The sequence below is a fragment of the Bufo gargarizans genome, chromosome 7, assembly GCF_014858855.1.
Source record: "Bufo gargarizans isolate SCDJY-AF-19 chromosome 7, ASM1485885v1, whole genome shotgun sequence".
In the NCBI taxonomy this organism is placed as follows: Eukaryota; Metazoa; Chordata; class Amphibia; order Anura; family Bufonidae; genus Bufo; species Bufo gargarizans.
This window is the reverse complement of record NC_058086.1, coordinates 90,726,027-90,743,544: the sequence shown is the minus strand read 5'-3', so window position 1 is coordinate 90,743,544 and position 17,518 is coordinate 90,726,027. Positions and strand designations below refer to the sequence as shown.

Sequence of the window (17,518 nt, the reverse complement as noted above, 5' to 3'; positions counted from 1 at the left end):
CTCTGCTATGATATGAAGACTGATTCTCTGCTGACATGAAGCCAGATTGTCTGTTACGGGACCTCTCTCCTCTGCCTGTGTGCTAGGCCTAAATATATGCCAATGGATTGTTGCAGTGGTGGCTGACGTGAAGCCTGATTCTCTGCTATGACATGCAGACTGATTCTCTGGTGACATGAAGCCAGATCCTCTGTTACGGGACCTCTCTCCTCTGCCTGGGTGCTGGGCCTAAATTTATGAAAATGGACTGTTGCAGTGGTGGGTGACGTGAAGCCTGATTCTCTGCTATGACATGCAGACTGATTCTCTGGTGACATGAAGCCAGATCCTCTGTTACGGGACCTCTCTCCTCTGCCTGGGTGCTGGGCCTAAATTTATGAAAATGGACTGTTGCAGTGGTGGGTGACGTGAAGCCTCATTCTCTGCTATGACATGCAGACTGATTCTCTGCTGACATGAAGCCAGATCGTCTGTTACGGGACCTCTCTCCTCTGCCTGGGTGCTGGGCCTAAATTTATGAAAATGGACTCTTACAGTGGTGGGTGACGTGAAGCCTGATTCTCTGCTATGACATGAAGACTGATTCTCTGCTGACATGAAGCCAGATCCTCTGTTACGGGACCTCTCTCCTCTGCCTGGGTGCTGGGCCTAAATATCTGACAATGGACTGTTGCATTGGTGGCTGACGTGAAGCCTGATTCTCTGCTATGATATGAAGACTGATTCTCTGCTGACATGAAGCCAGATTGTCTGTTACGGGACCTCTCTCCTCTGCCTGTGTGCTAGGCCTAAATATATGCCAATGGATTGTTGCAGTGGTGGCTGACGTGAAGCCTGATTCTCTGCTATGACATGCAGACTGATTCTCTGGTGACATGAAGCCAGATCCTCTGTTACGGGACCTCTCTCCTCTGCCTGGGTGCTGGGCCTAAATTTATGAAAATGGACTGTTGCAGTGGTGGGTGACGTGAAGCCTGATTCTCTGCTATGACATGCAGACTGATTCTCTGGTGACATGAAGCCAGATCCTCTGTTACGGGACCTCTCTCCTCTGCCTGGGTGCTGGGCCTAAATTTATGAAAATGGACTGTTGCAGTGGTGGGTGACGTGAAGCCTCATTCTCTGCTATGACATGCAGACTGATTCTCTGCTGACATGAAGCCAGATTGTCTGTTACGGGACCTCTCTCCTCTGCCTGGGTGCTGGGCCTGAATTTATGACAATGGACTGTTGCAGTGGTGGCTGACGTGAAGCCTGATTCTCTGCTATGATATGAAGACTGATTCTCTGCTGACATGAAGCCAGATTGTCTGTTACGGGACCTCTCTCCTCTGCCTGGGTGCCGGGGCCTAAATATCTGAGAATGGACTGTTCCAGTGGTGGGTAACGGGAAGCCAGATTCTCTGCTATGATATGAAGACTGATTCTCTGCTGACATGAAGCCAGATTGTCTGTTACGGGACCTCTCTCCTCTGCCTGGGTGCTGGGCCTAAATTTATGAAAATGGACTCTTACAGTGGTGGGTGACGTGAAGCCTGATTCTCTGCTATGACATGAAGACTGATTCTCTGCTGACATGAAGCCAGATTGTCTGTTACGGGACCTCTCTCCTCTGCCTGGGTGCCGGGGCCTAAATATCTGAGAATGGACTGTTCCAGTGGTGGGTGACGGGAAGCCAGATTCTCTGCTATGGAACCTCTCTCCAATTGATTTTGGTTAATTTTTATTTATTTAATTTTTATTTTAATTAATTTCCCTATCCACATTTGTTTGCAGGGGATTTACCTACATGTTGCTGCCTTTTGCAGCCCTCTAGCCCTTTCCTGGGCTGTTTTACAGCCGTTTTAGTGCCGAAAAGTTCGGGTCCCCATTGACTTCAATGGGGTTCGGGTTCGGGACGAAGTTCGGATCGGGTTCGGATCCCGAACCCGAACATTTCCGGGATGTTCGGCCGAACTTCTCGAACCCGAACATCCAGGTGTTCGCTCAACTCTAGGTGGGAGCTGTGTATGTTTCTGGTCTTATTTTGTATCAGCACAAGGTATATTGTATACAATTTTTAATTATGTCTGTGTGTCATTGTAGTCTAATAAAATTTACATATTGGTTTTATATTTAGGGAATGTGCACTTTATTGGGGTTTTCTTGGGCCATGCAGCCTTTGTTTTTGGTTTTAATTAAAGATGAACTAATCAATTTGGATTATAACGGAGCGTGAGGGAGGGAGCTAGACTGCCTTTGGAAGAGATGTGATTGTCTTCTTGCAGAACTGAGCAGAGAGAATTAGCTTAATTACCTAAGAGGCCTGAGTTGGGGTCTTGGGAGGGATGCTATTTCTCCTTAGTCTAGTATATGTGAAGAGTATTGTAGGCCAGTCAATGCTCCCCTGGGTGTCTGGGGAAAATATATGCAAATTAGCTGGCATCAGAGTGGCTTTGCTTACTTTTCCTTTTGGAAGGAAAGCTAATTTGCATATCTTTGGGTTTATGGGAAAGATCTCTTTCTCATATTCATGCAGAATGGATTCGGACCTCATTCCCTCATCCCTAGATTTAATCTTTTTTTATTGACATTCTTGTCACCAAATACAATAAAAATATTTAAGACAGAATAATCTAAATACAAGTTACACAAACAGAAAACTATAAAATAGATGAGTAGAAGCGTGCAATAAAGTAGTGTGAATGTTTTTTGGGAAGAACATCCTTAAGGAACATAATGCACCAGTCCTAAATATGTTTGGTAAAAGTTTTCTCATCACATCTGAAAAGTGGACAGGAAGCACAATACAGAGAAAACTCACAAATGTTTGCATAAATGTGTCATGTGCCTAAACTTGTGCATTTCTGAAAAAAGATATCTAATATAGTGAAAGTGTAAAAAATAACTGCCCCCTCCCCCTTTCCTCATACAGGGAAATGACCACCCAAAATTGCATCGAATTTTTTTTTCTAGACAGATGGCCTTCTCATGGAAGAGGTCAATAACATATAATGCAAATCTGTTGCTGAAAATCTGGTCTGGAGAATTTGGTTCTTAAAGAGGAAGTCTTTTTTACTGCACTTAGTAATGGGTTGTGCTTTCTTTAACAGCAATAAATGCACTGAAATAGTACTATACAGGGGCAGACTTTGAACTTAAAGTGGCCCTGGAATAAATAAAAAAATGACCCCATGTTGTAGGTAAGTCCAAATTGACTGAAGGCATGGCCAATGCAAGTAGCTGGAAACAGCAATGTAATGTTGCAACATAAAATACTGAACCAGCAGGGCCAAATACCACAGTGCAGCAAAAATGCCCTTTAAGAACAAAATACCACAGAGCAGCACAATATACAGCCCCAGTAGAACCAAATTCTGCTCCAGCAGAATCAAATGCCACAGTGCAGCACCAAATGCTCCCCCAGCAGTACAATATGCATCTCCAAAGGCCTCCCTTTCTGGTGGCCATCTATAACTGCCACATTCTGATTGCCTCCTCCTCCAGTTGTAGATATGGAGGAGAGGCTGGTAAGGTGAGAAGTAGGCCACAGCACCAGCCTTACCTTCAGCATCCTATCTGGGCTACCAAACACACAGGAGAATAAACCACTATATACATACTTTATCTAGTTTCCTCTGATGCAGAAGTTCATTTTCCTCATCATCTGGGCCAGAGTACTATGATACATTCTTTCAGCCACATCTTTTTAACACAAACTCTCTATATTGAGTCTGCTGGGCTCCCTAGTGTCCCCAAATGGTAATGCCTCCAGTAGTAATAATGCCACTACAGTGCCCCAAGTAATAATAAAGCCCCTTGTTGTGCCCCTCCAGTAAAAATAATGCCCTATATCATTTCCCATTATTAATAATGCCTTTATCAGTAACAATGTCTCCTATTGTGCCCCTGTAAAAATAATGCCCATTATAGTACCCCAGAAGTAATAATAATTATGCCCCGCTAGTGTGCCTCCTATATTAATAATCTCCCCAATACTGCTTTAACTTTTTAATTTATTTATAGAGCTCTGACATATTCTGCATTGCTTTGCAGACATTATATTATATGATGGAGCTCACAATCTAAGCTCCCTCTCACTATGTCTTTAGAGTGTGGGAGGAAACTGGAGCACCCTAAAGGAAACCCATGCAAACAGAGAGAACATACAAACTCCACGTAGATGTTGTCCTTGGTCAGATTCAAACCCAGGATCTCAGCGCTGCAAACCACCATGCTGCTCATCGTACTACCCATTGCTTAGTAATAATAATGCAATTTATTGTGCCGCCAGCATTAAAAAGAAATCACATTGCCCCCAGTAATGCCTCCTATAGTGCCCTGTATGCTCCGCAAGTGGCCAAGTAAAAAAAAAATAAAAAAAAATTCCGGGGTAGGGTGGAAGCCATCAGCTCCCATGACCTGCTGCAGTATTCAACTGTATCACCATCCTGATGCTGAACATGAGAAGATTTCAAGAGTACAGCTACGGTAGATTAGACTGGAAGGAAATATGGGTGAACTTGCTGTGCTGGAAGTATGTGCCAACGCTGCCCCACTTCTCCAGACAGGTACGTAGCTCAGAAAGACTTTTTCTTCCTCTGCTTCTGACAGTGAGCCCACGTGCTGGCATTGCATGTGCTTCTGTAGCAGGCCACAGCCTACTCCTGCTCCCCACATTTTGTCTCTAGGGAGCGCATACACTCCTGCTGACTCTTAGAGGCACAGCATGCGTGCCCTGATCTGTTCCAACCTATCGCTGCCCACTTGTGTGTATTTAAGGCACCTTCCCCAGGTGGAAAGTGCTTGAGCTTTAGGTATTCTTATCTTGCTAGTCCTAGTGATGGTGTGATTATTCAGTCTACCTGTGTACCGAAACCCAGTATCACGCTTCGGTGTGGGAGGAAAACCCCACATTGAGCATAGGAGGGAAAGGGGAAGCAGGGAATCAGGCCTGAGAACTAGGGAAGGAAGATGGACACCTCCTAGTGACAACCCTAACCAAAATCCTGACTGAGTACCAGTATGAACAGACCCCAAAGGTAAGTGAGTTCACATGCATAAATACCTAGAGTCCTATCTAGCCCTTTAGGACCCTGGTATTAATGGCAGAGATGAGACTACCTGCTCCTCCGAAAGGAAGAATAAACAGGAGTCTACTTCAGGTCTAATACAAAAAATAGGGAAATGCAACACACAGAACCCAAACAAAATACAAAAGGAAAAGGAAAGACTTAACTTCAAAGAGGCTATGGAAGCACCAGAAACTCAGCCGAGATCCAACCACAGAAGCTATAAACCGCACAGCATAGTGGGAGAAGCAACTATCAATTAGGAAGGTTAAATGACCACATAAGCAACACCTGGAGGCAAGTGGTGTGGCCATTACCAGAAACAACACAGACACCTATTGAACAAAAAGGAAAACCTGTCAGATCAAACCACGTGTTGCCAGTCTCACAGATCTCATGCCACTCACTGTTGCCGGAACGTCCGTATGTTTCGGTACATCTGTGACAATACCCCCCTTCTACGGGTGACCTCTGGGCACCCAGGACCGACTTTATCCGACTAAGACCTGTGAAAAGTTTTCACCAAACGACTGGCATTCACGTCAGATGCCGGTACCCACATCCTCTCCTCTGGTCCATAACCCATCCAGTGAAAAATATACTGAAGAGATCTACGGAGAACTTGAGAGTCAATTATCTTGGCAATCTGAAATTCCAAAATACAGTCATCCATGACAGGAGTGGGTGGCAAGGAAGATGGCTCCAATGCTTCAACATATCTTTTCAACAAAGAGTTATGAAACACATAATAAATTTTCAGGGCCTGAGGAAGTTCAAGACGAAAAGCTTCAGGATTAATAATGGCAGTGATCTTATATAGACCATGAAACCTTGGACCCAACTTCCAAGAAGGTACCGTCAACCTAATGTTTCTTGTGGACAGCCTAACAGAACCACCCACTCTTAGGTCCGGACCATTTATATGTTTCCTGTCAGCCACACGTTTACACTTGCTGCCCATATTCATCAAGTTATCTTGAATTTTCTACCATATAAATGACAATGATGACGAAGGAATACCAGACGTATTTGAACCAGCAAATGTGCCAAACTGCGGGTGAAACCCATATGCCCCAAAAAACAGCAACTTCACAGTGAACTCCTGTCTACGATTATTTATGGCAAACTCTCCCAAAGACAAAAACAAAGACCAGTCCTGGTTCTCAAAGACAAAACATCTTTAGAAAGTCTCAACACTCTGATTAGTGCGCTCTGTCTGTCCGTTCGACTGAGGATGAAAAGCCGAAGAAAAGGACAGTTGTACCCCCAGTTGAGTACAGATTGCCTTCCAGAATCTGGAAACAAACTGAGTCCCGCGATCCGAGACCACATCAGAGGGAATGCCATGGAGTTTCACAATGTTGTCAACAAACACTTGTGCAAGTATTTTAGCATTAGGTAAGCCCGGCAATGCTATAAAGTGCACCATTTTACTAAAGCGATCAACTACCACCAGAATAACTTTCTTTCCTGAAGAATTAAGTAGAACAGTGATAAAATCCATGGATAAGTGAGTCCATGGTCTGGAAGGGATGGGCAATGGAAGTAGAGATCCGGAAGGTCGAGTATGTGTCACCTTAGCGTGTGCACAGGTACTACAGGCTAACACATAATCCTCATCACACTTACGCAACCCTGGCTACCAGAATCTACGAGAGATGGACGGGCTCCCAGGGTGTCCGGTAAGAACCATACAGTGATGTTCCTCAAACATCTTGTGATGAAATTCCGATGGCACAAACAGTTTCCTAGAGGGAAAAGAATCCGATATGTCTCCCTGGGCCTCTAACACCTTCATCGCTAGGTCAGAGTAAAAAGCGGATATTATTACCCCTTCTGACAGTATAGGACTCGGATTTTCAAAATCAGCAGCAGCTCCAGGAAAACTATGTGACAAGGCATCTGCCTTGAAGTTCTTAACCTCAGGATGATAGTTGACAGTAAAATTGAATCTGGTGGAAAGAAAAGACCATCTGGCCTGTCTCAGGTTCAGTCGTTTAGCAGGTAAACCAGGTTTTTGTGATCATTGAACACCATGATCAGATGAGTCGCCCCTTCCAACCAATGATGCCATTCCTCAAAAGCCAACTTAATGGCCAGTAACTCTGTTACCCACATCATAATTTCTCTCGGCAGAAGTGAGTTTTTTTGAGAAAAAGGCACATGGATGCCATTTACCAGATGACAGGCCCTGCGATAAAACTGCCTATACCCCCACCTCGGACGCGTCCACTTCCACAATGAACTGTTGTGATACATCCGGCTGCACCAATATAGGGGCAGGAGAGGAGTATTCCTTAATCTCAGGAAAGGCTTGCAATGCTGAATCAGACCACACTGAAACATTTGTCCCTTTCTTAGTCATGTCAGTTAAGGGTTTTACTATTGTCGAATAGTTCTTAATACATTTTTGGTAATAGTAGGTGAACCCCAAAAACCGCATAAGAGCCGTCAGATTTTCGGGTCGATCCCAGTCCAATACAGCATGGACTTTCTCTGGATCCATTTGAAAACCCGAAGATGACAGCAGGTAGCCCAAAAACTGCACTTTGTGTACAGCTAAAACACACTTCTCTAATTTTGTGTACAATTTATTATCTCTTAGGATCTGTAACACCTGTCTAACATGATCCTGATGTATCTCCACGTCTGTAGAATACATTTTAATGTCATCCAAATAAACAAATACAAACCTCCCCACAAGGTGATGAAAAATGTAATCCACAAAATTTTGGAAAACCGCAGGAGCATTGGTCAACCCAAAAGGCAGGACGAGGTTCTCAAAGTGCCCCTCAGGAGTATTAAAAGTAGTCTTCCATTCATCTCCTTCCTTGATCCTAACCAGATTATATGCCCCCTTAAGTCCAACTTGAAGAAAACCTTGGCGCCAACAATCTGGCTAAACAAATCGGGAATCAAAGGATCACGGACAGTAATCCGATTGAGTTCACGGAAATCCAGACATGGCCAAAGACCTCCTTCCCTTTTTTTTAACAACAAAGAACCCTGCAGCCACTGGAGACTTGGAAGGTCTTATGTGTTCATTAGTCAAATTCTCGACAATATACTCTCTCATAGGCAGTCTTTCAGGTCAATAAAGGTTATACGATCTAGATTTTGGCAACTTAGCTCCAGGAATAAGGTTGATAGGAAAATCATATTCCCGATGCAGAGTTAAACCTGGCATCTACTCTCAGAAAATACATTGGCAAAAACAGATATAAAAGAGGGTAATGTCTTAGCAGTTAAAACAGAAAAATATGTATTCAGACAATTCTCAATGCAATAATCACCCCAATCCAGAATCTGTCTATTTGCCAATCAATGGTTGGATTGTGCTTGCTTAACCACAGTAAACACAGAACCACCAGAGGAAGGATACCCTCCAACACAAAACGCAAGATAAATTCTTGATGAAAGTCACCTACTCTAAATCTGATATCATGTACCACTTGAGAAAAACACTTCTGAGTTAGAAGTGCAGAATCAATAGCAAAAATGGAAATGGTTTTTTTCTAATGTACTCGGTGACAACTAGTGCATACGGATGAACTGATCATCAATCAAGTTCACCCAGGCCCTGCTATCCATAAACACCTCAATCCCCACAGTTTTTGACTCTAGCGCCACTTCAGCAGTCAGTCGGATACTTCCTGTCAAAGACAAATGCGCATTTTCTGAATCTCCTCTCACCCCTCCAAGTGTCATATGGGAATTAAATGTCCCTCTTTTTTATTTTTGCCGTTAAATGTATGGACATACTCTGATAAAATGTCCCTTCTGTCCGCATAAACAACACACTCCCTTCATATTACCAGTATGCTTAAAAGCGGATCCAGGAGTAGCTCCCCCTAATTAAATGGGTTTGTCCCCAGACATAAAGCCAGGAGAACATTCACTCCTTCTCAGACGCCATATGTGGGAGTGATAGTTCAGTCTGGGCAGACAGGTAGTGGGATTTTGTTCAGTTTTCCTGGCTAGTTATTAGCAACAATTGACCAGCAGTCCGGAGTTAAGTGGTATATACAGCATGTTCACTTTGTAGCTGGTTTTCTTCCAGCCAGGTCTACCTTATTACCACTTCTTTTCCCACACCGTAATCTACTATTGTCCCAGTATAACCACTGGACATAACCACTGTATTTTGCAGCAATTACCAGCCAATTTCAAAAACAGTTTACCAGAATACACTGGATCTCTGTGCAGCTTTTGTGTCTTGGTGATTGATATAATTGTTCCCCCAGTTTTTTTTAGGCTTCCTAATTCCTAACTGTAATAAATGCAACACACGGAACCCAAAAAAAAATATACAAAATGGAAAGGAAAGACTTAACTTCAAGGAGGTTATGGAAGCACCAGGAACTCAGCCGAGATCCAACCACAAACAATCCACAGGCACAGAAGCTATAAACCGCACAGCATGGTGGGAGAAGCAACTATAAAGGAAGGTTAAATGACCACATAAGCAACACTTTGAGGCAAGGGGTATGGCCATTGCCAGAAACAACACACACACACCTATTGATCCAAAAGGAAAACCTGTCAGATCAAACCATGCGTTGCCAGTCTTACAGATATCCTGCCACTCACTGTCGCCGGGACGTCCTTATGTCTCAGTACGTCCGTGAAACTCGGCCATTTTACCATCTCGGATCCTCTGCTGCCTGTCGTGACTACTGTCTATTTATTGCATTGACCTTCAGCTGCCTGCCACAAGCTCTGTCTGCCCTGACCTCAGACTGTTTCTTGATCATGAGTATTGCCTTTTGTGCCACACATCGGTGTCTCTGACCCCCATGAGTCCGCTGCCAACTACATCGGGACTATTCCAGGACTGGTGGATCTCCTGCAGCAAATGACAGATCCCTGTATAGAGGTATATAAAGGGTGAAAACCAGGGGATCACCAGGGGCACAGTGGGTCCACCTCCCACTGTCCATAACAGAACTAAGGCATGGTAACCAAGCACAAAATATAGAGTTTCCAGGTTTTCACACACAAATAAGTCAGGGAAACACCAGCCTTAGTAAGCACTTGACAATATTTTCCAGCCTGAGGCAGGCAATCACGATAATGTCATTGCTTCATTACCACCTGTGTCATTCTACTGCCTCATAGGCTTCAGGCCTAGTGGCCAGTGGCCAGCCTATAACTGTTTCCATAGTCTAGAGGGATACATCAGAATTACCCCAATGATTAACACATCTAGGGTTCGGGATGGTCACCTGATACAGACTGCACTGAAATAGTAAAAAAAAAAAAAGAATGTTTGCCTCCCATCTATGTGGAATACTTATTTTAAGCTTTTTTTTTTTTAATCGTGTTTGCATTATCATTCAGTCACTAGAGTGACTGTTCCCCTGCCTTTCACCCCTGTAAAGGTGAGCTTGCAAGATGCATTGTCACAAGTGAGTGAATAATATTATCATACAGTGAGGGAATACACACAGCATCAGAGGGGGAGAGGGATGGCATTGGCCTTAAATATGTGCTACCCTTTTCAGAAAAATTAAATGCAATATTCTCAAAATTAAGCACTAAATGTACATGTACAATTTACATTTCTTTAACGGCCAATGAATAGCGGCTGTCAAAAAATAGTACATATGCTATATTTGGCTGTTTTCACGGCCAGACAGCCCCTTATTGAAATCAATTAGACCGTTTTTAAAGCCGTCTCAGACAGGAGTGTGGCCGTTAAAAACCAGGAAAAATTAGATTCGCCTAGAAGCCTAATTTCCTCGTGCTTCGTGTCAGCAAATCTATTTAACCTGAAATAGTATAAAAAAAAAAAAATTGAATCAAACTTACCGCCTCCATTTGCTCGAGACGGCTGCCAGCCTCCATCTTGCTTGATGATCATGGCCGTAATCCCGTGCGGCACGAGATTACATCATGATGTCATACAGCACCACGCCAGCCGGCGTGATGACGCAATCTTGCGCTGCACAGGATTTCGGCCGAAATCTTCAAGGAAGATGGAGGAGGCCAGTGAGTCGCGAGCAAATGGAGGTGGTAAGTTTAATTGAATTTTTTTTTATTGTAAATTTTACACTCAGATGCTGTGATCATGTTTGAATGCGGCATCTGAGGGGTACAATGATGGGGGCGGCGCTATCACAGCTCCCTGTCATTGCACCCGCTATCAGCCGAATCAAAGTTTTAAGAAATTCGCTCATCTCTAACTATGACAAAAAGAGTCTTTCAGGGGTTAAAAAAAATTTATAATAATACTCAGCCACTTGGACGTACAAGAACGCTCCTCATTCGAGGCAGCAGGACCTGCACTACCAGTGTGATGACACACATCATCACACTGGGAGCATTAAAAATGGATACCAGGCCAGAAAATAGAGGCACACACTGATGCAAAATGGCCATGAAATTTGACAGTGTGCCTGTTTTCATTGGCTGTTTTTTTTACTGTCATAAATGGGCTCCATACACTGACAGTTGGAGAGCTACATTAAAAGTCCCTGTGATGGCATTGAGAGTGAGTGGAAAATTGATCACAATTGCACTGAAAATTAGAATTTTCAGACTATAAGTAGAATTCTGCTTTCATTTAGGTGATATAATTTATTTGGTTACTTGCCTACTAACTTTGTTAATTCAGTGATCGTCATGTTGAACCTAAAAATAGTATTTCAGCTTTTAATTCATATAGATGTTACTAAGTTAAAGAAAAGGTCCCAGCTCATCTTTTACTGATGCTAAACACTAGATGATTCCAAGAGGACAACTACGGAAGATTAGATTTGAAGGAAATATGTGTGAACTAAGGCGTGTCAACCAAGCACAAAATACAGAGTTTCCAGGTTTTCATATACAAATAAGTGGGGAAACACTGGCCTAAATAAACGTTTGACAATATTTTCCATCCTAACTATGTGGCATCCACATTTCCAGCAATGAGCTGATAAGCCTGAAGATGCTCTGATCTGTCAGGAAGGATTTAGATCTGGCAGAAAACTCTGTCTCCGCTGCATTGAGTCAGAAGGTCTCATCAGGTCGTGTCTGTCCACATCGCTTCTTGGGGCTGAGGGATGAGTCAGGTTTCATAGGAGCCTTTTAGGAAGCCCAGTATCCTGCATCGTTCACGCTTTGTCACTTCCAGTTCCCTTGGCACAGAGTTTGACGGCCATCCAAAGATTCCGTGCCTTTACCCCTTGGGAATTTTTACCTTCTCTTGGGTTTATTTTAGATGCAGTGAGAAATCACCAAAGCATGCATTTGTGCATTAAGAAATTAAAAATGATGGCAGCATTTCAAGGATTTATCATAGCTTTATAATGACAGAATAAAGCCGCCGCCACAAAGCTTAAACCCAAGTGATTGCTTTGTTACTTTTCTACTATCTGGAATATAAAAGGCAGTTTTCAACACACACACAGCTAAGCATCCCAGGTTTCTTTCAGCATACGAGCTTCCTATTTTACTGTTAACAAGAATGTACTATTTTATTTGCTTTCTACTTAATGTTTATTTCCTCTACTTTCCACAAAAAAAAAGTATAGACCACGACAGCGTTAGGCCTCTTTCACACGGGCGTCATGTTTTTTGCCCGGATAAGAGGCGGGTGCGTTGCGGGAAAATGCACGATTTATCCGCGCGAGTGCAAAACATTGTCATGCGTTTTGCACTCGCGTGAGAAAAGTCGCGCATGTTTGGTACCCAAACCCGAACTTCTTCACAGAAGTTCGGGCTTGGGATTGATGTTCTGTAGATTGTATTATTTTCCCTTATAACATGGTTATAAGGGAAAATAATAGCATTCTGACTACAGAATGCATAGTATAATAGTGCTGGAAGGGTTAAAAATAATAAAAAAGTTAACTCACCTTCTCCTCTTGTTAGCGTAGATCCCGGTCTGTTCTTTAGCTGTGGACTGAATGACCTGAGGTGACGTCAGATCACATGCTCCAATCACATGGTCCATCACCATGGTGATGGAGCATGTGATCTGACGTCATCAAAGGTCCTTTAGCCACAGCTAAAGAACAGACCGGCATCTACGCTAACAAGAGGAAAAGGTGAGTTAACTTTTTTATTATTTTTAACCCTTCCAGCACTATTATACTATGCATTCTGTAGTCAGAATGCTATTATTTTCCCTTATAACCATGTTATAAGGGAAAATAATACAGTGAATAGACTGTCACCTAGAACCCATGCGTGAAAATCGCACCGCATCCGCACTTGCTTGCGGATGCATGCGATTTTCACGCAACCCCATTCATTTCTATAGGGCCTGCGTTACGTGAAAAACGCACAAAGAGGAGCATGCTGCGATTTTCACGCAACGCACAAGTGATGCGTGAAAATCACCGCTCGTGTGCACTGTCCCATAGAAATGAATGGGTCAGGATTCAGTGCGGGTGCAGTGCGTTCACCGCACGCATCGCACCCGCACGGAAAACTCGCCCGTGTGAAAGGGGCCTTATGCACAGGGCCACAACTGCTATGAGGCGAGGTGAGCATCTCACTTTAGGGGACTGCCTTTGAGGGGGCAGTAGTCGATGGTGGGACATGGGACCCTATGGATCCCCTCCCCACCGTCCACTCTCATAGGTCTCAGGCCACTAGGCCTAAAACCTATGAGCCAATATACTGGCATGGGCGGTTGTGGTTACATCATCGCGACCTTCCACGCTGAGTCCTAGCTGGTACAATAATGTTGTCTCTTCCACCTGCGTCCTATTGCAGGCAGACGTGACACCAGCACAAGTGGACGTGGCAAGATCATTGAGCCGCATAGCACCCAGTGAAGTAGAGTGCAGTGACATAGGCATGAACCACAGGTAAGTCAGAAAGTTATTTTAATTCTTTCACAGCATTGCTGCGGACACTAAAGAGAGGGGCCATGCGAAATATTGGGGACACTAAAGAGGGTGGCCATGCTAAATACTGGGTGCACTAAAGAGGAGGCCATGCTAAATTTTGGGGACATTAAAGTCGGGGCCATGTAAAATACTGGGGACACTAGAGAGGAAGCCCATGCTAAATACTGGCGACACTAAAGAGAGGGCTATGATAAATACTGGGAACACTAAAGAGAGGGCCATGCTAAATTCTGGGGTACTACAGGGAATGCCATGCTAAATACTGGGGCACTTAGGAGGGGGGCCATGCCAAATACTGAGGGCACTATAGAGGGGCATGCTAAATACTCGGGACACTAAAGAGAGGGCTATATTAAATGGTTGGGACACTAAAAAGGGGAACATGCTATATACCCCCAGTACTACCACTACAGAGGGAGCTATGGTAAATACTGTACTATAGGCACCACAGTGGTGGTCATTATAATTACTGGGTGCATTACACATATTGGTGGCACTACTGGGTGTATTATAAATAACGAGCGAACTACAGGGGTCATTATAAACACTGGTGGCACTACTAGGTGCATTATAGATACAGGGGGCACTACTGGGTCGTTATTAATACTGGGAGCACTACTGGGGGGAATTATCCATCATGACCACCAGATTCAGATCATGGACATCATGCCACCAGAGACCTGACACAGGAGGACTTCTGTGACAGCGGCAATCCGCCAAAGTCCTTTTTTTCTCTCCACAACAAAGCACAGAATGGAAAGCTGATCCAATGGCATGCCAGGCGAGGTCGGGGGTAGCAGAGCAGACAGGAGACCCATATACGGTGGAGATCCACACGTAACATGTTCATACAACAGTATAAGGTGAGTGTCTAAGGCTACTTTCACACTAGCGTTCGGGCTCCGCTTGTGAGTTCCGTTTGAAGGCTCTCACCAGCTGCCCCGAACGGATCCGTCCAGCCCTAATGCATTCTGAGTGGATGCGGATCCGCTCAGAATGCATCAGTCTGGCACCGTTTGTCCTCCGCTCAGCAGGCGGACACCAGAACGCAGCTTGCAGCGTTCGAGTGTCCGCCTGGCCGTGCGGAGGCAAACGGATCCGTCCAGACTTACAATGTAAGTCAATGGGGACGGATCCGTTTGAAGTTGACACAGTATGGCTCAATTTTCAAACGGATCCGTCCCCCATTGACTCATGAACAAAAAATAAAATACATTTTTTTTTATTTTTTTTTGTTCATGGTAATGCAAACGGATCCGTTCTGAACGGATCTAAGTGTTTGCATTATAGGTGCGGATCCATCTGTGCAGACACCAGACGGATCCGCTCCGAACGCAAGTGTGAAAGTAGCCTTAACTACTTGGCTAGCACCCCAGAAACCTCAATGGTATTAACTAGAGACACTGCCTTTATCTTCTTTTTTCTCACTAATTTACAGTATATGTTTGAAGAACGTAAAAGACTCCCCAAAAACCTGGAAGAAGGTTCTCTGGTCAGATGACACTAATGGTCTATTAACATGACCATATTTTCTGCATTCATTTTTATGGGCCCACAAAAATGTCATTTGCAAAACCATGATTTGCAGACCACAAAACACATACAGTGATGTGAATGCCCTGTAAAATTGTACTTTTTGGTGATCGTGGGAAATACTATGTGGGACACAAACCCAAGAACACTATTCCTGCAATTAAGCCTTTCATCAACTGGAAAATGGTCAAAACTGAAGGAAACCCTGTTTCAGTCTGCCGGAGATTTGAGACTGCAGGACAATTACCCTAAGCATACTGCTAAAGTTACACGTAGGGATTCAATGTGAAACAGACCCAGACCTCAAGCCAATTGAGAATTTATGTAATGACTAGAAAGAGTTGGTACAGTTTTGCCTGGAGAGATGATCAAATATCTTGATGTCTAGATGTGCTACTACTAAGCTAACAGAGACATACCCACCTGTAATTTGCAGAAAAGTGTGGCTCCACAAAGAATTGACTTTAATGGGGTGACTACTTATGTACATACAAAAATTCTAAAAACTCTCTTTTTTTTTTGTCTTATCTTAATTATTGTTTGTGTCACAGTAAAAATATTTTCACCTATTTTCAAAGAGATAGGCACGCAGTGTAAGACTACATTCGCACGACCGTAGTGTTTTGCGGATTCGCATAACATGGATCCTGGCCTGTGTGCAATCTGCAATTTACAGACTGCACACGGCTGCAGCTACCATAGAAAATGCCTATTCTTGTCCAGAATTCCGGACAAGAATAGGACATACTCTATCTTTTTTGCGGGTCCGCTGGACGGAACCATGGATGCAGACGGCACACGGTGTGCTGTTCGCATCTTTTGCAGCTCCATTGAAATGAATGGGTCCGCACCCGTTCTGCAAAATTGCCACTAAATCAAATGGTGTCCTACTCTGAAAAATACACTGTAATTCCAGGTTGTAATGTCACAAAAGAACACCAAGAGGAATAAATAGTTTTTCAAGGCACTTTAAATGTGGTATCCCAGGAATTTTACCAACGTAACTCTAGACAAAATGTATCATTCTTGCTTCTATTACCCTGTAATCAGAATAGCCATTGGAACATTACATTCCTGGTAACTTTAAACAAACACTACAGGTCAAAGAACTTTCCTTTCTGTATTGACCTACCTTTTTATCACTGAGACCGGACACCTGATCCACATACTCTTCTTGGATCATAAAGGCAGCAAGGTTGGCTGTATAACTGGCCAGAAATATCACAGCGAAGAAGGCCCAAACCGACACCATAATCTTACTTGTAGTCCCCTTTGGATTCTGCACAGGCACAGAATTGTTGAATACCAAGCCCCAAAGTAGCCAGATGGCTTTGCCAATTGTAAACGAAGGGCCACCAGGCTCTGTAGGTCAAACAGATCATCTAATTAGAAATTGTACTTTCCAACTGCAAACTGCAAATGATTATGCTCCAGCTGAAAGTAAGGCCTCATGCACACGGCCGTTGTTTTGGTCCGCATCCGAGCAGCTGTTTTGGTTGCTCGGTTGCGGACGCATTCACTTCAATGGGGCCGCAAAAGATGCGGACAGCACTCCGTGTGCTGTCCGCATCCGTTGCTCCTTTCCATGGTCCGCAAAAAAAATATAACATGTCCTATTCTGGTCTGCGCTTTGCGGACACGAATAGGCAGTTATATTAAACGCTGTCCATGCCGTTTCGCAAAATTGCGGAACGCACACGGACGCTATCGGTGTTTTGCGGATCCGAGGTTTGCGGATGACAAAACACACAACGGTCGTGTGCATGAGGCCTCAAGGACAATAAAAAAGGAGAGTGTGTCATTAACTGAGAATTGCTTGTTATTTTAAAGAATGCTAACAAACCTACTGGTTTGTTCATTTTTTCTTATTACTGACCTGTTCATTATAATGGAATCAACCATATTCAGATGCCTTCAACTAACTTTAGATGCAAACATTTCTGCAACAAGTCAGCCACCTACGCTAGGCATGACTCAAGTGGCAGATTCATTGAAGAAATGCCTGTGAAATGTGCTCCATATGTCTTAATGGGACTGTTACCCTCTGGTTCACATCAGAAGAGAGGATCAATGGAGCAGAGGCAGTGTTGG

General features: G+C 43.8%; 1 protein-coding gene across 1 annotated transcript in view; it reads right to left on the bottom strand.

The window, feature by feature from the left end:
- Positions 1–17,518, bottom strand: part of GRIN2B (glutamate ionotropic receptor NMDA type subunit 2B) — a 551,074-nt gene that overhangs the window by 37,829 nt on the left and 495,727 nt on the right. The window contains exon 8 of the mRNA XM_044301863.1: positions 16,560–16,789. Coding sequence (XP_044157798.1) covers positions 16,560–16,789 — 230 coding nt within the window. The remainder of the gene's footprint in view (positions 1–16,559; positions 16,790–17,518) is intronic.